The sequence below is a fragment of the Polypterus senegalus genome, chromosome 17, assembly GCF_016835505.1.
Source record: "Polypterus senegalus isolate Bchr_013 chromosome 17, ASM1683550v1, whole genome shotgun sequence".
Lineage (NCBI taxonomy): Eukaryota > Metazoa > Chordata > Cladistia > Polypteriformes > Polypteridae > Polypterus > Polypterus senegalus.
The window spans coordinates 100,057,139-100,080,616 of NC_053170.1; the positions used below are offsets into that span (position 1 = coordinate 100,057,139).

At 38.0% G+C, this 23,478-nt stretch overlaps 1 protein-coding gene across 1 annotated transcript in view; it reads right to left on the reverse strand.

Annotated features, from left to right (window-relative positions):
* The window catches only part of wu:fj29h11 (protein NO VEIN), an 83,270-nt gene that overhangs the window by 52,143 nt on the left and 7,649 nt on the right, over positions 1 to 23,478 (reverse strand). The window contains exons 4-21 of the mRNA XM_039739173.1: positions 22,171 to 22,317; positions 20,704 to 20,964; positions 18,582 to 18,747; positions 18,297 to 18,463; positions 17,071 to 17,199; positions 14,898 to 15,079; positions 14,504 to 14,712; positions 13,825 to 14,058; positions 13,567 to 13,664; positions 10,685 to 10,885; positions 9,568 to 9,712; positions 8,841 to 8,991; positions 8,516 to 8,663; positions 7,217 to 7,394; positions 5,927 to 6,104; positions 5,389 to 5,515; positions 3,483 to 3,602; positions 2,313 to 2,463 (exon numbers count right to left, since the gene is read on the reverse strand). Of these exons, the coding sequence (XP_039595107.1) occupies positions 2,313 to 2,463; positions 3,483 to 3,602; positions 5,389 to 5,515; positions 5,927 to 6,104; positions 7,217 to 7,394; positions 8,516 to 8,663; positions 8,841 to 8,991; positions 9,568 to 9,712; positions 10,685 to 10,885; positions 13,567 to 13,664; positions 13,825 to 14,058; positions 14,504 to 14,712; positions 14,898 to 15,079; positions 17,071 to 17,199; positions 18,297 to 18,463; positions 18,582 to 18,747; positions 20,704 to 20,964; positions 22,171 to 22,317 (2,992 nt within the window). The remainder of the gene's footprint in view (positions 1 to 2,312; positions 2,464 to 3,482; positions 3,603 to 5,388; positions 5,516 to 5,926; positions 6,105 to 7,216; positions 7,395 to 8,515; positions 8,664 to 8,840; positions 8,992 to 9,567; positions 9,713 to 10,684; positions 10,886 to 13,566; positions 13,665 to 13,824; positions 14,059 to 14,503; positions 14,713 to 14,897; positions 15,080 to 17,070; positions 17,200 to 18,296; positions 18,464 to 18,581; positions 18,748 to 20,703; positions 20,965 to 22,170; positions 22,318 to 23,478) is intronic.

Below are 23,478 nucleotides of genomic sequence, written 5' to 3' on the forward strand. Positions count from 1 at the left end.
TCTAAAATGCACATCTTTGATCTGTGACAGGAAACCAGCAAATGCATGGAGAATGTGGAGCAGGTGGCAGCGTTAACCAATATGCAGCTTTTTAGTTAATCCATTTCGAGTTAAACAAACGGCAGCATTTCCACCTCCGTTCCTGGTGCGATCCACTATTTCAGGAGTTCTCAATCACGGTCCTGGAGGGCTGCAGGTTTTTGCTCCAACCCAATTGTTTAATAAGAAGTACTTATTGCTCAAGTAACACTTCTGCTTCACTTTAGTGGTCTCGCTCATTAAGATTTTGAACCCTTATTGCTTATTTTAGTCTTAAAACAGCCGTATTCTTGTTTCTTGCAAAAACATGCAAATGACAAAAGAGACCAGCATTTCTCCATTTCACTGGTTACCATTTACACCTGTGTGTATTTCTCATGCACTATTGGGTTCAATGAAATACTTGGAAGGAAAGTGAAGAGAAAAAAGTGAAGGACTGAGAATTACTCCTCCATTTTAGTCTTCAAATCATTTGGATGATATCCTTAGAAAAGGGAAGAAAATCCAGGATATGAGAATGACCTGACATAGCCCAGTTAAAGCACCAACAAGCCATGACATTAAAATTATTGGCAAGAATCGCTTTTTAATTAAGCAACGGGGTTGTAACAAAAATCTGCAGCCAATGCGGCCCTTTAGGACTGTGACTGAGGACCCTGCACTATTTCATAATTTCAAATTTAGAAAAAAAGCCTCACATAAACCATTGCTTCTAAGGAAAACTGCATTCATTGGTAAAAAAAAAAGTTAATACATTTTGAAAATTATGCAATATCACAACAGAAATACAAAATGTATGCTGTTTAAAAAAAAAACAACCTTTTCAACAGATTTGTGAACCCATGTTGCCGGTTTTTTTTTTTTATTCACCAGAACAGTAACAGATACAATTAAAGAGCCTGGTGCTGGATTTTATAAGCTGTCCTCTTTAATTACTTTCATTATTTTTCTAACCACACACACTTAGCTAAATGCCCCACAGCTCAATAAATCCTTATAAATGATTGTTATGCCTCCTGACTTGGGAAACATTTCCAAGTTGTACCTGGAGAACCACAAAGTTACAACTTTAGCCAGAAGAAGAAAAACTCCTAAAAGTTTGCAGTGTCACTGATGTTTTTATGTAAAGAAAGTGTAGCACTGCCCCAAAATGATCAAGTAACTGTCTGTTTCTAATTTTGATGTGTTATAGATATATTATTTTTAATATTTAAATAACAAAAAAGACAGTGTCAACACAATAAATGATCATTTTGTGTTTTTTTGTGTCATGGCCACTGTAGTTTGCACTGAGTTTCTTTTAAAAGCAGGCTATTAAGACTCTAAGCAGAGAGACCTGAGACATACGGCAAAGTAAGAGCAGGCCCTACTTGTTTGTCAGAGGTTCTGACTGCAGCATATCTTGCCTTTGCCATTCTGAAAATGACCTTTCCCTCCATGGATTACAACACAAGGAGGCTGAAGCCAGATGAAAAACAGACAATGAGACTGAACCTTCAGGAAGAACCAGACACCCACCTGTTGTTAGTCTAATCCAGTGCACCTGCATCTCCCCAGGGAGAGAAATGGTAAATGTTTCTCTCTCTCTCTGTCACTTTACGATGCTTATGATTGTGTGCAAGAAATTTGATTACCTTCAGTTAGCTGATACTGCATTATTTACTCACAATAAGTTTTGTTATTCATTTGGTGGACTTTTCGATAAGACCAGGTAGTGTCTGAGTATTTCAACCATCTCTGAAATAAGTTATCGGGCATGGTATCATACATCTCTTTTTTATAAGAGTTAGGCAAGGGTGTAAAAAAGTAATAATCAAAGTAGGCACCTATTTTCAGAAGTATCCATTTACTACAAATGTTTCTTGATTATAAGATCTAAAATGAAAAAGTTGGAAGAAAGTGAAAAAAACTCAACTCTGTCTATTGAAAACTTGCCGTTTTCATAAATTTGAAAATAAAAATAAATTAAAAAAAACTCAAAGCAGGGTGTGTAATCTAAAGAGGCTATTAGAGGAAGTGCTGGATATCCTCTCAACCATTAGTTTTCTAAAACCACTTAATCCAAATTCAGCGTGACAGGCCACTGCATTCAAGTCAGTCACTCCTACTCTCTTGACCAATGTAGAGATGCCTGATAATCTAACATGAGTCAAGAACATTATATAATTATAAAGGACTACACTATGCATAAGCTTGAATCAGAATATGTCGAAATTATTCCACCTAAAGGAAAAACCCGTTATTTTTGTGTCAAAAAGATACCAAATTCTCACCTTGAATAATGAAACGGAAGCCAAAGTTTCTCAGAGGTAGAAAAGCAAACACTGGTTGTTTCTCTGGCTGTACCCTCGGCCCATAAGCTTCATCCGTGTTGTTCATTTTGAAGGCAAGAGCAACTTCTGTACAATCCACGTTGCTTTTTATCTGGAGGGGAAAAAGGAAACAATGCAGGTAACACTACACATGTAAGGAAATATTTTCAGAGTAACAGGTGTGCTGGCCTTAAACAACAAAATCCCAGATTGTCTCATTGATACTTAGCAAAGATTTGGAGGCAGACTTTCAACATGATTGGCCATAATGAATTACGACTGAAAGCCTAGGCCTCTGTAGCAGACGACCATACTGCAGACAATTCCTTAAAGCTAACCGTCTCTGACATTTCCTGCATCATATAAATGGACTTTGCAGCATAGTAAAACAGAACAAAAGTGGATGTTTCTTATGTAGTCGTTTAAACAAACAATCACCCTGCATATAAGTGTATGTGTGTACATATTTCATGATCCCACAACATATTTTGTGTTTATATTTCATTTCCTATTTTATTTTAGATCTGTAGTTTATGCAGTAGAAATAAATACGCTTACTCAGAGAAAACTGAAAAGGAGAAAAGGAAGAGGAGATCATGCCTACTTTTCAGCAATTATTATTTTCATATGAAATTGACAATCTGTTAAGGTGTATATGCACATAGAATTGACAAAGCCAAGCCTGTTGTATCTGGCAGAGACAGCCGAGAAACAATTTGGATCTTCACAAGTTTGAGATTTTATTTCCCCTGAGCTTTTAGCTATGCTCTACTGAAGAAAGGGCACTCAGGACAAAACTAACCAAAACCTCTACTCAGCTATATGTAAAAGTCACAACTACCTGGGCTAAAGAGGGAGAAGAAAAAAAAGCTAAGGGCTAATGTTGGGATACTGCCTCATAGACCCAGGTGTCTGGGATTCTGACGTCTTTCCCCATTTGGGACCTTAAACTGGCCGGGTCTGAATGACTGTAAACATGTCAGTAAGCGTGCCCTGCACCTGACTGATGTCCAGCGCTGCCAGGATAAGCTCTGTGTCACCATGATCTTTAGACTGGAATAAACATGTTCAGTAAATATAAGCTGGGATTAATGAAAAACAGAAGAAAAATGTGAAAAGGTTCAAACTTGCCTTATTTGCAGACAGCATTCTTTTCACTACCAGCCAACGTTCATATCCATCACTGTGCTGAATCTCAAGCACGTTGTGGTCCACATCCTTCCGTGTGATTGACATAATTCGATTCTCAATCTGAAACAGTTTGTAAAACCTTGGATTATCTTGTAATTGAAGAAGGTCATCTGTCATCACAAGACTGACACTGGACTAACTGCAGACTATCATATAAAAGAGGCCATCTTTTCCAGACTGTTTTGTTCTGGAGCACCTCTAGGTATCAACTCATTCTATTTCAATGGTCACCTAGTGACTCCATTGAGTTTGAATATTCAATATTTAATTTCTCCATGAAAAATTAACATTAAAAATGTTTTCTCAGTCACCACTAAAAATTACCCAGGGAAACATTAAAAATACATGTCATATTAGGGGGGAGTACTCCTTTTATTTTGAAAATTAAACCCTAAAGATCAACAGGGAGAACTTATAATCCAAATACCAAAGAAAAATCCAAAATGGCTGCATGGGACTCACGACCCCAGATTTTAAACACTTGTCTCTCAGGTAGGATGACATTCACACTTGTCCACCTCTCTAACTACGCTTTTCCACTGCATAGTACGGCACAGCACGGTTCAGTACAGCTCACCTTGGTTCGGGTCAGTTCGGCTCAGTTTGCGTTTCGACTGCAGTTTAGTACCGCTTTAGAGTGGGCGGGATTATTCACGTGTCGTTAGAGTTGCGCCGCCTCAACTGCCGTGACACCATGGAACTTTTACAACACGCAGACAACGACAACACTTTAGCTCGACGACGCGCAAGGGTAAGCATCTAAAAACCACATCACTAGCTAACTTTTATCACTGTTGCAAAGCATAAAATGAACTTAACTGTCAGTGTAACATTAAAATGCTGATTCTGTATATTACAGATCTTCCACATTTTGCAAAAAAGTCGCCGCAACAGACCATCTGTTTGGACATTTAACCGTGCTTCAGAGTGGTGGGATGTGATTGTTCCCGGTTTTACAAACACTCAGTGGCTGGAGAACTTTCGAATGTCTGAAGAAACATTCATCCACTTATGCAACAAACTGCGTCCAGCGATGGAGAGCGGACACAAACTTCGCGTGTGTGTACCTTTAAAGAAAAGAATAGCCAGTGACGCAGTAATGACGATTTTCTCCGGCCAATCAGTGACCAGCAGTTTACACGTCACGTTTTGGTAACAGTTCGGCACGCTTGGAACCTCGGCTGAGGTGGTACTAAAAAAAGGACCAGGTACCAGGTACTGTTCCCAGTGGAAAACCCCCCCAAAAGTGAGCTGAACTGAACCGTGTCGTGCCGTACTATGCAGTGGAAAAGCGCCATAAGAGTACCAAACCCGTCTCTGTTCTCATCTTGTCTCTCTGTCATTTTCCTTTTGGCATCTTTCTTCTACCACCTAGTCCCTTCCCACCTCTCTCCTCCCAAGATCAGATTCTATTCAGCTTCTTTGATCACATCTGATCAAACCCTGAGAATCACTTTACGGGGTCAGGGGACATCCCTGGGTTTGCTTTAGTGACACCACAAATGAATTCTATCAGCAGCATCTGGTGTCCCTACACCCCTGGGTAAGCACGTGTCCTTAAAAAGTGGGGTTTGTACGGCTGTGTGCCTTTTGCATATTCTCAATTAAAATAAAAATAGTTTAAAGTCTCTATGCAGTGGATCACATGCTGCACCTTAGCAGTTAGGCAGGAGAGTTATGCTTCTCTGATCCTGCCAGTACTCTGTGACTTTGCCATTGTTTCTAGCAAACCCTTCATACAATATGCAAGCTGTAACTTCCTGTTGTTTTGTGTGATGCTTTTTACTGAACATTATTTTAATGTTTTAAATACTGATGTGTCCTAGCTCATCGTGCTATGTATTACCTGATTGACAATTGAAAGAGAGCGCAAACGATGTAGAAACAGAAGCAAGGATGGATGAACATCATGAAACAAATTCTGCATATTCTGGTTTTCCAAACGCAGTGGCAGAACAATTTTTGTCGTCCAGCTGTTACATGAAAACACAAAGTGAAACTGGTCTTAGGAAGAATGCGGTAAACTGAAGCCTACAAGACACTCAAGATTGAAACAGTGCAAAGCATACCAAGGAAGCAAAGAAGTAAGTGCTATGTAGTGTTACTGATGCTATACACACCTAAAGAAGTTGAGAAGTGTTATTTTTCATATTTGTTTACAACTTTTTTTCTGTAGGAAATGTATTATACATAGGATGTAGCTCAAAGTGATTTACAAGATGGCAAAAATAAAAATGAGATAAGAATAATAATGAAATAATGACATACAAAAAACAAATCAATTCACACTTACATAAAATAGATATATAATCAGAAGGAAAGTAGAGTCCTTGTATCGTTTTTAATGGAGTGTACTTAATTTTCTTTCATACTATAATGCATACCTCTTCACTTGTAGCTCAGGTATCTCCATTGTAAGGGATTTCTCATTCTCAAGCCAGTGGGGCAGAATATAACCCATTGGACCACTTGTCTTGTCGAAGCAGATGTGGAAACCATTAGAGTGAATTTCGGGGCAGTCGGTCACTTTAAAAACAGACTTAAAGCCGATTCCTTTCTGACCTTTAGTAAAAGAACAAAAGCAATTTAAAATGATAGACGAATGTAGTAGAATGCAGCTACACTGAAAGAACAGTTTAAAAAAAACAAACAAAACAAATACCTCTCCCTCTTAAATAGCTAATTAAGGAGAAAAAAGGAAGGCATCCTTAAGATCTGGGGAATTACATGAAAACCGTAACATATACCAAGACTGAGGAAAGTGAGATCCAGCTGGTGGCCTTGATGTAGCAAGGAGGTTTCTCATCACTAACACAAACTTTGAGACTGAACACTCGGCTGTGTAAATGAGTCCCCCAAAGCCTTGTAGGTAAAGTCTTAAATTAGAAATAGCTTTGGATAAGAAAAACTTTGAATTTAAATCACCTGCTGCCTTGTCGTTTTCAGGTTAAGGCTAAGAGTAGGGTCTTTGAACACAAAACCACCTACTGTCTCGTAAGTTCTGTCTTCTTGGGCAAAGCCCGCTGTTTAAAAATGTGGTTAGTGGCAGAAAACACATTCAAAAGCTTGTAATGAGTGTGTTGAGTATGTGAAATAGTGACCCTATCTTGCTATCCTCATTCGAACCTCGTGGAATATGAGCCAAGCACTACCAGTGACACTGAATGTTGACAATCTGATGGGAAGTAACTAAGAAAAAGAAGACCTGGAGAGATCAGATGGTGGAAACTAAAAGAAGAGAGAATCAGAATAGAAACTAGAAGCCTGGTGGTGGAATTAAAAGACACAAAAAACTGTAAAAATAAATAAGACACATTTGGGAAGACTGGGGAAACATTAGGTAAGGACAAATATAAACAGGCAAGGACAACTGCAGAAAGAGTGGTAAGACAAATGTAAATGCATGAAGAATTACATATTAAAGAGAGAATGAAAAAGATCTGCAGAATTGCAGCAAATAGATAACAGGAGATACAAGGTATTGAAAATCTATGATAAACATGGAATATTTCAAAGAAAAAAAGAAAAGATATATTAAAGATGGGCTGAGAATTTAAAAAATTACTGAATGAGGAAAATAATAAAAATCTTGACACAAGCGTGCAGGGCCATAAAAGGTCCTGTAGCACAAGTCACATCTAAAGAAGTCACAGCCGTACAAAGCATGTTCTTACCTATGTAGCCGTATTTGTGCTTTCCCTTGGTACTTCGTCCAACATCACAGATAGCACGGATGTTATTCTCTTCAAACCCATGCTCATTGTTCAAAACAGAGATACAACTTTTTTCAACCACAAACAGCAAACTTGGATGCACACTGCTGTCCTCAGGGTACGTATTGTCATCAGCATTCTAAAAAAAGACAGAATATCACCAAACTTCAATGGACACAAATGCTTCAAGATAAGAGAGACAATTCAGAAAAAAAGAAAAAAAAAAATCTAAAGATGTCCTATATGAGGATCAAGGCCTGCTAAGCAATTCACAGAAGGGTGAACTTTGGCTGGTCTGCAGGAAGCCAAACACACGCTGCTCCTACAACTGAGAAATGCTCATTACACATGCACTGTGGTGTCCAGTTCTGTAAAGGGCGTTAAACGTTAGATGTAGCAACCTGCAATGCAACACTGTTAAAAGAGCAACTGACCATTACAATATGATTTATTTCATTGAAATCTTTCATCCTTAAAGCCAAAAAATCCAAGTGCCCCAGTTTATGTAAAACTGGCAAAAGAATTTGTTTGGAGGTTCTTTGGCTGACTAGATAGGTGGTAATGTCAAACAGGGTTAAGTTCTAGTTTCCTATAACCCTTAAACTGAAATAGGTTGTGCTGACGATGGACAGATGCACAAACAGGTGTTTGATCTGTTTATTTAACAGAATGAAAGCACTTGTTAAAAATGTACATTTTTGAAATTTGTAAAGGATATAATTGTCAAAGTTTCTTGATTAAAAATAGGAGCCTATCAAGAGTAGCTTCAGACACAATGCAGGAACCTGCCATCAGATAATCACAGGGCTCACTCACACATACACCCATGGCTCACACTCATACAGGGGCCAATTAAGAACCACCAGTAAACGCAGGAAAACAAATGCAGGCACAGGGAGAATATATAAACCATACACCAAATGCAACCTAGCACAGGATTAAGACACAACACCCTGCACAACCATATCGCCCTTTTCAGATCTTTGGTTTTATGAATCTAAAATCTTAGTCTTGGTCTTACAAATCCAGCAATGCAGGTGTAATTGATTAAGTGATGGTGTTACGCATAGGAAAAAAAGCAAAAATGAAGCTCAGAAAAGATCAGGCACAAGCTGTAACTTCACTATAATAAAATCTACGACAGTAATAAGTAAGAGGTGATACTAACTGCAGGAGAGAAAAATGGTAAAGACATAAAAACAAAAGTCCACTGTCAGCATAAAGGCCCCAAGAAACTTAATTTGGCTTAAATTAGCCCACCTGAATAAGCTCCAAAACAAAGTGGGTGTCCTTGCTATATAGCTCCTTTGACAACCTCTCCAGACTTCGGCCAAGTCGATTTTGACTCACTTCCATCAGTTTTTTACCTTCATCATTCAATTCAACTCCTATACCAAACTCATTTTTTCTGGAGGGGACAAAAACAGTTTTTTAATATCCAGTTTTCCTTGTGATTGATTTAAAAATAAATTTATACACAAAGTGCTATACTACGCAAAAGCCAGAAAACAACACAAAGGACATACAGGAGTCAGGGTGCTAGCTGAATAGTTTTATTCCTGGTTCAACCTAAACTGAAACCAACCTGATGTCAGCAATGACTGCTCTGCATGCCATCTCGTTTTCATCAGCAAGACACTTTTTGGCATCACTGCTGTCCAGGTGAGATCCATCATCTTTGTTAAAGGACGTTTCTTTATCTATTTCATCTACCAATGTGAATTTTATCTCTTCATCTACAAGAAAAAGAAAAATAAAATGACTAAGTGATGAAAAATGATAGATTTGGCTGCAGTCAGGATGTATTTTGAAAGCACATCCGATAGTTACTTTACTACTGCTTTCCATTTATCTGAACCAGTTTCTTCCAGTATACTGTTGTGGAAGATGAAGCCTAAAGGTACTATATAAATAAAATGTATATTATTATTATTATTAATCAAGCATCATTTGATATAAGATGGTATTCAGTTCCATCATGGAGGTACACACATGTACACAACTACATCAGCTTACCTTAGACCAATTTTGAGAATCCAGTCAACTGGCTCCAAAACAGTAGTTCTAAAACTGTGTTACCGTCAATGCACTGTTAACAACCACAAGTAATTTTAATTATTTTTAGTACTTACCACAGTCCTGAATTAGACAGGTATGAGCTCATCCGGTACTGTCTTAGTTGGATCACATGCTGCTATATCAGATTAATTCAGATCGGTACTACTTTGTGATATTTAGTGTTTCATCTGGATTGAATTTGTAGCAAGAAGGGTCAATTAAAGTTAGCACCATCACGTGTTAAAATTCATTACCTGAGCTTTCATCAGAAGATACATTCTCCGATTCTGACTCAAAGTCTGATTCTCTGAATTCTTCAGAGTCAGGTTCATCTTCATCTTCCTCCAGGTCACCAGTGTAAGACAAACTGCTCACAGAAGCAGTGTCATTGACTTTGGGCTGAAGAGAAAACAAAGACATGATAATTAAATATCAGTCAATTAAAAACTGCGTAGTGGCACAAATCACTAAAGAGGTTAAACATACATGTGACAATGATGGAACGTAAAAAATCTGCACAGGCCCGACTAGTTATTTGGTCTTTTTTTTTTCCTCTGCTGAACTGTGTCTCGTTTTCATCTTTAAACTGAAACGCAAGCTGCTTTCTAATTCAGCAAAGATTTGAGGTTTCTGCTACATCCTTAATATTAATGGAGGGCCCTAAAACATAATTTTGTAGTGAAGTTCACCCATTCATTTATGTTCAAACCTGCTTGAAAAGTCTGGATTATGAAGGATTAGAGCTCATATTTTGTGTTTATACTGGATTTCTATACAACAATAATATCTACATTGTCTGTAACATATACATCTGATAATAAATGAATTAGGTGCTAGTCTACTAAGTCATTTTGCAATGACTTTTATTATTTTTTCTTGGAAGTAGCCAGCATGTCATCTCTCATCATTCTCCTTCCTGCTCCAAGCTCAATCAGCATTGGCAGGAGGCTGTCATTTACATCAGAGCTCCACAGCTGGTGTGCCATGAAGTGGTTGTTATTATGCTGCAAAGCTGCATGAAAATAAATAAAAATTGGCAATTAAAAAAAAACTCTTCCATTGATGCTGTGCAAGTGACATCTTTGCTTCTATTAATAAGATGTGATGAATGGATGAATAAAGATTCAAACTGGCATGGACCATGAATCAGTTCTACTTAGAATAAGTAAATTGAAAAAGAAAATGCAGGATAAGCTTGTTTTTTAGTTGTTGTTGCCAGTGGTTTCGAAATGGGGAGTATGAACAAACTGTGATCCGCTAGAGTCAAACAAACTGATTTTTATAAAAAGACACTGAAAGTAAGACCATATTAATCTCAAATAACTTGTTGCAGCATTAAGCAATCAATAACAATGTCAATGCAGAGCAAACCTTCAACATCTGGAAATTCATAAATGGAGCCTTTGGTGGGCTCAGCTTCATGTTGAAGTCCTTCACCCAGTCTGTTATGCCCATCAGAATCCCCATTTGGTGAAGTCGGTTTTGATAGTGAAAGCGAGACTTGGCAGCCTGCAGGAGAACAGCCTTGGAATTTGTTTGCCCAGCTACTCTGGAAAAAGGGTCAAGGAACACCTGAAAAGCAGAAAATGAATCGGTAGCACATCTCTTGACAAGAACAACTGAAACACCTTACCTGGACGAGAACACATAATGCTTTCTAAAAGTGAAAGCTGTACTGTATGTATATGCCTCACTGTTTTAATATTTAAAAAAGAATAGACGGAATGAAGAAAAACAAAAGAGATAAGCATTGTGCTGCATTTAAAACTTGGAGTTACATAAATAAAACAATGGCCTACATTTTAAATAAGGAAAAGACATATTAGAGGCAGCAACTGTCCCACTTTATTTAACATATGAGCTAGGAAGGTTCAAGATTAACCGATGCTCACTTTGCTGACGGAGTCATGTTATTGTTTATATCCATCCATCCATTTTCTAACCCGCTGAATCCGAATACAGGGTCACGGGGGTCTGCTGGAGCCAATCCCAGCCAACACAGGGCACAAGGCAGGAACCAATCCTGGGCAGGGTGCCAACCCACCACAGGACACACACACCAAGCACACACTAGGGCCAATTTAATCGCCAATCCACCTAACCTGCATGTCTTTGGATTGTGGGAGGAAACCGGAGCGCCCGAAGGAAACCCATGCAGACACGGGGAGAACATGCAAACTCCACGCAGGGAGGACCCGGGAAGCGAACCCGGGTCTCCTAACTGCGAGGCAGCAGCGCTACCACTGCGCCACAGTGCCGCCCATTGTTTATATCTTTTCATTTTAATCTGCACTGGGGAAATTTTAACTGCCCTGCAGCAAGTTTACATCCGGAAGAAGAGCACCCAGTGACAATGAAGCAAATTAAACACTTTATTTTGAGCAAAATTGTGAAGCTGCTGCAAACTGTACTAGTTTCTATAAGCTGAGTAATACTGTGATGAAATCCTAAAACAGAACATCTACAATGCTGTACTCCATTCAAAATGAGCATGCCCCTTGGTAGCTGGACTGCTGCACCTCTCATGTCCGTAAGACTAGCAGGAAACAACGCAAGACTGGCAGTTAGAGGAGATCATACAGAGACTGTGTATACTAGTAGATATGTTGCCAATCAATGTAATTTACGGCAAAGGCTTTTGGCAGCTAACCAGTTATCTTGACCTGGGGTAGCACAATCTATCTATCTACAGACCCTGTAATCAGCTGCACAAAAACATTTACCAATAAGTCACTGGAGCTGAAAACCCAGCAGGCCACAGCCAATACGCTTGGTCTTTTGATGGCTTGCAGACAATGCTAATAACCAAAAAGTAATGTGCCACTACATAAATGCTGAACACTGATGAAATTTAGTGGTACTACACACATACAATTTCCTAGTCAGACACATATTTCACAACCTTGATGAGAAGCTAACTCCTGTTCTTTAAATATAGGGACAAGCAAACAAAAAACACAAAAAACTTAGGTCACTAATTTACCAATCCCAAGAATCAGACTTCAGTAGCATGTTACACTCATAAAGCCACACACAGTCAGTAATAAATGTAACTTCTGTTTAAATTATGGAGAGAGACTGCATAACCCAGAAGAGCTTCCGACCTGACAGTTAACAGGCTGGCACACTACTGACTTCCAATCGTGTTGATGTGCTCCTATTTTTAAACAAAAATTAATAAAACATATTTCAGTACTGTAAATAGACAATTTGTAACATACTATTATTCAATAATTTATATAAATTCTTACAAGTATAACGCATAAATAAAACCTTTTCCAGGAAACTTACCCTTGCGTTATTTCTGTGTGACTAAGCAAGGTGTCTCTTTTTTAATAACTGATGATTTTTAATCGATCAAGCAGCATCAACTAACAATTATGAAATGTAAGCAAAATTTGCATCCCTACCTAATGAGAACACTTCGGTTACGATTTAAAACATTCAGCTTCTGAAATGCCTTTTGGGATACAAGAAATGTTTCCATTGTAACACTCACGGTGTTAACCGATTTGGCTCAAGAAGGATTTCTTTTTGAACATCAATCTCTATCTTAAAATTGGTCATATCCTTATCCTCCAGCCATTTTAGAACATCTTCTGATATTAGGCTGACACACAGATCACTTGAATTTACTTCACCGGAAGCCTGAATTGTTTTTAAAATGTGCATATAAATGCACGATCTGTTCTTAACACAATTCTTTTTTTTTGTAAAAACTTGATTGCTATGTATGGATTGTAATAAAATTAATAAAAAAAAAATGTGCATATAAATTTAAAGAGCCTAACTACAAGGTCAGACTTCATAAGGTGAAAACAAAAAACCAACTGCATTAATAGCCAAATATAAAATGTTAAAACAGTGTACAATTAACACTAAGAGTGAAATGTGCATCTTAAGGTATGTAGTATTTCTAATTCCCAGTAACATAAAATTAAACAACAAAGTAAGAGATTGATTACCAGTCCAGTAACGGGTCTACATCCCTTGATTTAACTGCTTATATGACAAATTTAAATTTTCCTAATACTTGTTATTGTGGAGGTCTGCAAATCCTTAAATGAAAGAAGATGTCAAGTGTCAACCACTGTTCCAAGTGTCCTCTGCGCAAGACTTCAAGACAGCTGATTCAGATTAAAACCCACCTTCAAACAGCTGGTAGTCCAAACTATATTCAGTAATCTGGCCTTTCCATTGTTTGAAGACAGATTGTTAAGGATTTCCTTACAAATTGTAAAGGAGGTGCATACCTGTTGTATGAGAAATCTGCACAGTCTTGCTGGTATTCTAATGAGGCAATCCAGTATAAAGCTTCCTAACAAGGTGTCTCGGTCTTCGATTTGAAACTCTGTGAGCAGAAAACAATTGACAAGGAATAAAAGATACATTGTACCTTTTTTTCAAAAGTACAGGTTTAAAATGTTATATTAACAGTAATGTGTTACTGTTCTAAGTTGAAAATCTATTACAAGTGCTAGCTGGAGTGAACTGAAGCAAAACATCCCTACCTCTTTGACTATTCGCTGCAGACAGTGACGCTTCCATATGGTTACCCAGGAGGGCGAAGGGTGCATTGGCAATGCCATATGTAATTACAATGGAAACCAAATGCCCTGCTGCATTGACTGGATCTAGGGCCATCACAGCTTCAGCGAAGAGATCAATGCTAGTATTAGCACTAACCCTGAGCAACACACCAGGCCGTACTTCCAGAGCGACAAGATCAGCAATGATAGCATCACCTTTGGAAAGAAAAATAAGATTTGACTTTTTATAAAAGTAAAAAAAACCTGAATGAACACTGCTTTGAATTCCATTTTGTATGGTGATAAAATTACATTTATTACCACTGGGGGAATATGAGGTGGTTGTAATAAGTACTTCCTAACACTCACTCATACTTATAAAATGTGTTGAATTGTTCCATTGGTAAGTAATGGCTTTAATTCATTATGTATATACTGTATTCTTATACCAAAAAGCTGTAATTACACACAATGGCCAGTGTTGCCTTGGTTTTTGAAGAATTTTTTTTCTTTACACCAAAAACCTTAAAATGAGTTAAAACTGCTACTATCAGTCTTTGCTTTTCCTTACTCTACCAAAGAAACACTCTTACAACCCCCAATCATTTGTTTCTTGTCCTCCACAAAGCTAAAAGACCAGCACACTCAACCTCATTCTTACCTCTGTCCCCAAGGCTTGTCACTTTCTTTCCAAAGTTCCGCTCTATGAAGTCCTTCAGATTTCCATGCTGGGGTTCAAACACCAGCTCCCATTGGCTCCACTCAGACAGATCTTCCAAGAGGGGGGCATTTAGCAAACATGCCATGGCTGAGTCTTTGCTCATATCTCCAAGAAGCCCCACTGAATCAGTGCTTCCAATTAAGCTTTGCCTGAATAAGTGCAAAATAGTCATATAACAATGGACACCTATGATTAGATATTGTTTGCTATCCCTGTGCGCACTCATCGCAACTGTCTTTCATGACTACAACGCACGTAGCTGCATGCAACCGATATGAAAAAAGACACACATTTAACTCTCATTATGACATCCCAAGGAAGAAAGAACTCTCACCGAGAATCTTTGACAAATAGCGCTGCTTCGTAATGAACCAAATTTTTTCTATTGCCATGATCTTCGTAGTAAGTTTTTTGTTTCTGGACAATGTTGAATAACTGAGCTACTGTTCCATATCCCAGTTCCCTGGTGTCCAATACCTTGAAATGGCTCTTTATTGCTGCTTCAATATCAGGAATCTATTGGTAGAAGAGCATTAAAAAAAACATTATACGAGGAAAATGTAAATATACAGCATAATTAGTATTCTGTATTATTACAAAAGTCAGGCTCTGTGGACAACGCAACATAACCATAAGTTAAGCTGTTAATCGTCCTATTAATTTATTTAATACGGTACATACATTTTCCATATGTGTATGTGGCATTACACAATATAATACAATTGTATAATGTTTTAAATACTGTTGATTGAGATGGAAGCATACATGATACGTTGTAAACATTTTAGCAGTTGTTTCATTTCACTGTAGTTAAGTCTCTTCTGTTCCATTTCTTTCATTGCTATGCTACACCGGCACATTGTGTCCTGCAGTTTTGATCAAATGGTGTCTTCTGGTCTTAAAGTGAATGTCTCACCGTCAATGACTTTTTAATCAGGCCTGCATCTTAAAAATCACAGTAGATGTACTGGAGCATACACACTGTAGAGGGTCTTAGAAATGTACAAGTTTATAAGACAACACAGGATTTCAAGACCAGCTCAGAACTTAAAGCAGTACAGCATCTCTCCATTAAGAAGTACAGTTGTGCTTCTCAGATCCTGTTATGGCCCGATCTTCAGTGTTTAAAACTCACTGTGCAACAATTAGCAAACAATGTAAAAAGCCTAGAAATAAAGCATTACATTGTGAATTCTTTTTGAAAGAAACAAATCAAATAGATTTTCAAGATTCTCCATGTAAGAGACCAACTTTAATATTCCCTTCAATTAAAGTAAGAATTTGCAATCTACTTTCAAATCTCATCCAAGACTAAGAACATGGCAAAAGATGACAGGTTAATCCATTGAATGATATCTGAAATGCAAATAACAACTAAAAATGTTAACAAAGAGATCCCTTTATCGTGGGTCAGACTACTTCAAATGCTTCCGTTTGACAAATGAGACTGTTGACAAGCTATTCATGTTTGAAATTATTACCCCATATATTTAACATAACTGGAGCTCAAACTGTCTAGACAGCAAGCAGTAGCTACATATGCAACAAAAATCAAAATAATCAGAGGAAAAACATTATTGGATCAAACAATAACACACATTTTTTTGTATTTTCTCCTAATATGAGCACATTTTTTCCGAGGTGACTGTGTCATTGATGTTCCACTAATATGACATTGTTTTTAAAATAAAAACAGTGTGCCTCGGGTAAGTGTGTACAGGTGCATGCTGCTGTGAAGCCATGTGACCACAGGGTGATCAATGAAGTGACGAGCCAATTGCTTGTTAACATGATGATGCAATCAGCACAGATGCCCTCATCAGCACTCTGCATGTTGTTAAGGCAAAGTACCTGTCACCATAAGAGTATAAAAGGAGTCTGAAGAGGTTTGAGAGGGGATTCAAAAAAGAATGATGTTCAAGAAAGGACAAAAAAAAAAAAAAAAAAACAAAGTAAAAAGTGAGTAAATCAAGGATGAAAGTTATAATTAGAAGAGAGAGTACAATCGGGTGAGCAAGCTTGTGCAATGAATAGAAGGCTTAGCAGTCAAACATTGGTTCTTTCAGTGAGTGAGAAGGATGGCACTCATGGGGTATGACTGCTCATGCCGAGTATCTAGGGAGGAGGAGCGCCCAAAGGGTTTCAAGAGATAGTCCAGCGGATGCCTAAGAGAGATGGTGGAAGGATGACAGAGCTGGGCTTGGGCGTCCCACCAGTGAATGGCTGAGGTTGTTGTGACAGAAGTCAGTTTTAAAGATTAATGGCACATGCTGATGACTCAGCCCCACTGCGGTGACCTAATCAGTTAGTGGGACAAAGACAGAAAAAGAAAGGGACCCAGGCTTAGAGAACTGACAGAAGCACCAAAGTTTGTCTGATTTTATTCCTGTTTAAACATTTATTTGGATTATTTTAGTTGATTTTACTCCCACTACCAGCACTTGGTTTTTATTGTGGAATACAGTATTTATTTATTTATTGTAGAAGTTTGAAAGCCACTGACTTACTTTTGTTTGGTCAGTCGCACCACACTGCCTGATTAGCTCATACACATCTTGCTGACTGGGTCTTAAGCTGCAGTTCTTAACATCTTGGTTGCTAATCATTAAGGCACCTCCACCTGCTTCTTGCAAAATCTAAAAAAAAAAAAATCACAAACCAAATCATTTTTCAAATGTAAACACAGAAGACAAATAATATGTAAGCTTTCAATTGACTTTCTTAGTAGAAGCCATTCCTCATGAATAAGTGCACGGCAACAACAGAAGCCAATGCAGGTGGTAGTGTGCACAGCACAGTGCCTTAGCATTGACATTCTCACGGGGAAAAAAAAATCTAGCTACTGATCTGCACCACAGCACACTACTCTGTAAAGTGAAAATGTCAGCCCAAACTTAGGATGGCGTGTAGACTTGAACAAGCAAGCAAAATAGCAAGCAGTTGAAATTCTGTAATGATACATCCAACATATGCCATAACTGTGCAGACAGAAGTCACATTCTGATGAGATGCTATTCAGGCTTCTCTGTCTTTGTTATTTAGTTGGTTTTAATAACCGAAGATGATGGTAGATTTTCAGCAAAACTGAATGAGGTCCCAGACCAATGATGCATGCACCACATTAGGAAAAAGGTGAAATCACATGGCAATGCTGATACCTAAGCTCTACCAGTGTCCAACATTGTCTCATATTCCAAATGGACAAAAAGAAAATTAAAGTCGCATAAAGAAGGGTATTATAACACCTGGGACTGTAAGTAAAGCCTGTCAAAAACACTCTACATTTGTCAGAGGTTTATGTAAATTGAAACATTCATGAACTAATTTCAAACACAATGCCAATTTTCCATCCCATTCCTGTTCCGAATCTTATATATATATATATCAATCAGACACACCTTGGTATAACAGGAACAAGGCAGACCCCAAACAAGTAGCTAGGGCTACAGATCAACAAACACATAGCCCAATCTAATGTGTACAGAGTCCACTCAAGAGTTTACAGTCAACCTATTATGGCAGGACCTAAGAGTATCCGTAGAAAGCCCACTTAGTCATGGAAAGAAAGTGTAAACTCCCCAGAGACAGTACCTGGAGTGAGCTTTGAGCCCAGGGCTCTGGAGCTGTAAGGCTGATTTTTGCACATCAAATAAAAATGTTGTGTGCAGGAATTCTCAAGCAAGCAAGTAAAAAAAAACTTCTTAATAAAGAATTTGTATATTACTTATCCTACCTGAGAATGTTTCACAAGAAACTGAAGGAATGTCCCATGTTCCATGCTAGAAAAGTCTTTAAATTTAAAATGTTCCACCATCTTCTTCTCAATTTTTGATAGATAAGCTAAATTAAGTTGGCCATTGAAGCTGGAAATATGAGTGTGCAAAACCTGCTTTAGATCAGCTAAAATCAAGGCAAAAACATCAGAGAGGTTAGCAAAATATGGAGAGAAGAAATTTATTGAAATTCACCAGGTGGGGGCCAGCTGCTTCCATTAACTAAAATTACAAGTGCAACTTACCATCACCGGGTGGCAGAACTGTCTTATTTTCCTCCATCGGCTTGGTGGGTTTTGTTTTTTCAATTAAATTCACTGGTGCCTCCAGTGATCCACAGCAGATAGCCATTTGGAACATTGCAGCTGCTAATCGGTCACCAGAAATGTATGACAAGAATCCTTCCACATGCTTGGAGGGTGAGAAACAGAATTTAAGCATTTATTTATAAAATTAACACGGTGAAAATGACAAAAAAAGCAATAAACAGCAGAATAAACTGAAAAGATTTATTATCATACAACACAGGTTATCTTTTTTGAGTTGTGCAAATAAAACTTCAGTACCCAGAAAATAACTCAAGCAGATACAGGCAGAACGAGCAAACTTCACACAGATGTTCAAAAGACCAGGATTTGAACCTAGTCTTCCAGTGACCCTAACCCTTGGCAACAAGCTGCTGCTATCTGAATAACACTATTATTAATTCTTTATTACAAAAATGAAATGGTCTATGATGACCCAAATTATTAAAAAAAAAAAAAAGTACAGAACTCCAATCATCCCTGACATGATCAACTCTGAGCTTATTTAATATGAGGTCTAAATCCTTTCATTTGGCCTGTACTACTGTATTATCATATGTTGTAGAAAAACAGGGGCTCACTCAAAAACTCTGAATTAATGCCAAGGAGCATATAGAAAATGGTGTTTCATTAGAAAAATAAAAATATGAGCTATGAATTAACAAAAGAAGCAATAAATCATTTAACTCTTTCAGGGCTGATGTCAACTTTTGTCAAAATTCAGGAGTAGAGGATGGTAATCAGCTGTAAACCTCAACAAAACTCACCCTTACATTTTAGTCCGACTCTCTTTGCTAGAAATAAAGTTGATTTAACCTTGATTCCCTACATGTGCATGAGTAGTGAAGAGAACAAACAACCTCTAAAATGGCACCGACATCTGGTGAGAGACCAAAGCGAATGTGCAAAGTGAGGACATTTTAATTAATTTCGCTGAATAGGACCCTGACCTGTCAGACTCCGGAGTTTGATGCAAGCAATCTGGAGATGGATGTCAAAAACAAATGTGAGGTACCGGTATCATCTGATTGGTCCCCAGCTGATCATGTTGCTGAACACTTTCGTGCAGCTGATGTGCCTACAGCAGCGTCTGCCCTGGAGGACCACCACTTATGATGACAAGAGGTGCAAACCGTAGTGCTTAACACAGCAACAGCCACCGCCACACACCTGCTGTGCGAAGACAGCCAGGCAGCTGGCCAACCGTGCATTCCTGCTGACCATCGAGGTGCCCCCATGCAGCCACTGCCACCAGAGATGCCGAACATGCGCCAACGGCAGCCACAGCATATAGCAACAGATGTTTTATGTTGTCTTGTGTGTGAAACCGCTAAGTATTTTGGAAAAACATATTCAGCCCTCAAAGAGTTAAAAAACAATAACCCTAATGCCTCTCTGGGCTTTCCTGCTGAAACAACAGTGCGGCTGGATGACTTGGGATGAAACACTCACCCTCATACAACTCAGTTTAGAAATAATGTAGGACACAAGTCATTTGGGATGTGAGAGAAAAAACAGATGTACATGGAGGAAAGTCTACAAGACATGAGTGGAAAGTGGGCACTGCACAGAGGCAATGACTAGGTTTGGGGTTCAGAACAGGATGGTGAATTTGTAAGGAAGCGGTGCAAACCAGTGGGTCTCCTGCCTGGCCATAACAATTCATTCAATATCTATTCATTCATCATTAGGACAATCATTTCCATTATACGTTCATATAGTGATCAAAGTTTATGCTTGCAGCATTTTCAGGAATAAACCCTGCAGAGGATATCAGTGTAATAAATCAAAATTAGCTAATCTAAGACATGCTTAACCACCTAAAATAGTAATTAAAATAACTGACAATAGAAAGCAATAAATACCATAAAAAACAAAACAGATGATATTTATTATAAGTAAAAGGAATCCAGGAATTTGTGCACTGTGCTGACCACCACACCCTTTAGTGAAACACGCAGTTTTGGTTAATGAATGGACAGTTTATTATACCTTTTGGCTTTTCTACAAAAGGTTCAAAAGACATTTCAGTTACATGGCAAAAAATTGAGTACTGCAGTACCTTGGCCATTTTCTTGCTGAATATGTCCTGTGCCTTGGTAAACACCTCCATCACTGCATCAGAAGCACTCATGTGGGCATATTTCAAACGCATCTCGCTGGAGCCACTAGAGGAGTAAAGAGGCGCTCCAGATGCAGGTTCCAATAGGCTTTTTTTGACTTTTCTCAGTTTGGCCTCAATCTCTTCCTCAATTTCTTTTTGAATAATTTTCTTGGTCTTGTCCATTGAATCATATTCACAGTTCACTGCTTTCCGCAATGTCTGTTGAGGAAAAAAAAACAAAACAGGAAATACTCAAATTGCTTTTTTTGGCACCTAAATCGCTCATGTACAGTAACACTTAGTTTAGAATGAAAGATGTCTAATTGTACAGATGATATCAATCCCTTGAGTCATTTAAAATGTTTAATGTGGATGACAAATTTCAGTTGTACTTCAATTACATGGAAGAATAAAAATCACCATCTTCATAATAATAATACATTTTATCTGTATTACACCTTCATAGGGCATATTCATGCACACACCCATGCGCATGCTCATTATCGGTGAAACAATTTAGAGTTGCCAATTAGTCTACCCTCCATATTTTTGGGATGTTGGCCAATAGAGACAAATTCTGCACACAGATTGACAGGGCTGGAATTTGAATGCAGTCTCCTAGAGATGCGACTCTGCAGCACTAACCTTTGTGCCACCATGCTACACTTACTTGCAGTATGTCTAACAATATATAAAAGATTCTCAAACCCAACTAACTAAAGTCACAGGGAGTAGCTGAGCCTATCACAAGCTAACCCTAGACAGGGTGCCAGTCTGTTGTGGGGCCCACTCACAAATGGCCAGTCTGGAATCAAGAGTTATATTAAGACATATATTTTGGAGGATGTGGTATGAGAAGCCTTGTAGAAACAGGTAGAAGCGGACAAATTCCACACACGATGGTGCAAGTCTGGATCAATGTTAGCTTCTGTGCCACTATATCCTCACACAGTATAAAAATTAAAAACAAAAATAGTAAGTAAAAAGTAAGATGGTCCATTTCAGCCTCTCGACTTTATTTCAGGAGGCACCACATTTGAAATAATATAGTAAAAGACCTAATTTCAGACATCTCTCAACTAAATCAAAATCTTGTCTTATGAGTTAGGATGGTTGGAATTTGGATTTCAAACCACCCTGTATATGTATATTTTTTATGTATATTGCAATGTTTCTTTATTTTTAAGCTATATTTGTAATTATCATAGTGCACACAGACCCCCGTGACCCTGTATTCGGATTCAGCGGGTTAGATAATGGATGGATGGATGGATAGTGCACACTGAAATCATAAGGGAAAAGTGTGCTTAATAAGAATAAACTGAATTTAGCCAAACTGAAATCTCAGTTGCAGACATAATAAGAAATGGAAAATGAGTTGGAACAGCACACACTGTGTATGTCATAATTAAACTGATACTGTACCGAAATTGAGAGAGCAATGCTCTGAATTCTGATACCCAAATCATATGGAGAATCGCATTTGTACTGATCAGATATAAACTTCATGAACTCTGGAAGATCCACTTTGCATTTGTAGCCTTTTTGCTTCCTCATAAATACACGCAGATTCTGAAACACCCAAAAGAGAACAGTGGTAAAACAATGTAGGGGACCCCAAATTACACTTTATTGCAAAGGTACAGTTATTCAAGCACGGAAAACAATATTAGTTTTATTTAAAAAAAAAAAAGAAGTAAGAAAGGCACAATTTAATAGAAATCTCTCCAACTTACAACAACAAAAATATTATTATAGCTTTAATATAAAAATGCACCAAGTATAGATGTTCCTTCTTATTTACTGGCATACATGAAAGACTAGACTGCTGACGTTACTGTCCTAAATACATACTGTTGTGAATAAAACTGCGAGATGTGGCCAGGTTTTCAAATGCAATGCCAAAGAACAGTTTTTTTGTTGAACAAGTACATACATTGTTGAAAGTTTATTTGATCTTTAATGCAAGTTACTTTGATCTCACTGCAAAAAGTTTAAACCAAACAGGGAAAACCTGCAAATGGGCATATAACAATTAGCTCTCGTGTCCTGCACAATAATGAGAACGAGGGAATTTCTTTTGTATGAGTAAATGGAACCAACTTATCAAAAAGCAACCTTCACATGTGCATTAGAACGTTTTTGCAAAACAGACAGCAGAAGAGCTTACACCTCCAATGCTATACTATTCAAGTCTGGTTTCAAACTTGGCACACAGCACTACAAATCAATTCAAACAATCAGTTTTGCAAATTGGGATGAGGGCTTCTCTCCTAACACATGTAAAACAAGTGCCAGTCCTGTGACTGAAAAGCACTGCCATAACATGACACCATTACCAAACTTTACAACAGAGATGACTGTGACCCTGCTGCTGTGCAGTGTTTAATTTGATCCACACCTACCATTGATCATTCTTTGTTAAATCAGATCTTCAGGTTTGTCCCTTTCCCCACACTTGTGAAACACTACACACAGACATTTGATTTACTTAGAGTGCTCTTTTGTCTTTATTTTGAAATGTTCTTGTGAAATTCTCTACCTTAACATTGAACTTTATGCAGAAAATGAGGAGATTAATCCACAAAACATTATTAAAAACAGGTAATCCATACATGTCACAGATTACATGTGGAAAAATGTAGATGTGCTGCTTCAAAGCAACTAAATACTGTTTCACCTTGATGAATTCCATTTTAATTTGGTAAAACTGTTTCTGACATTTTAATTTTT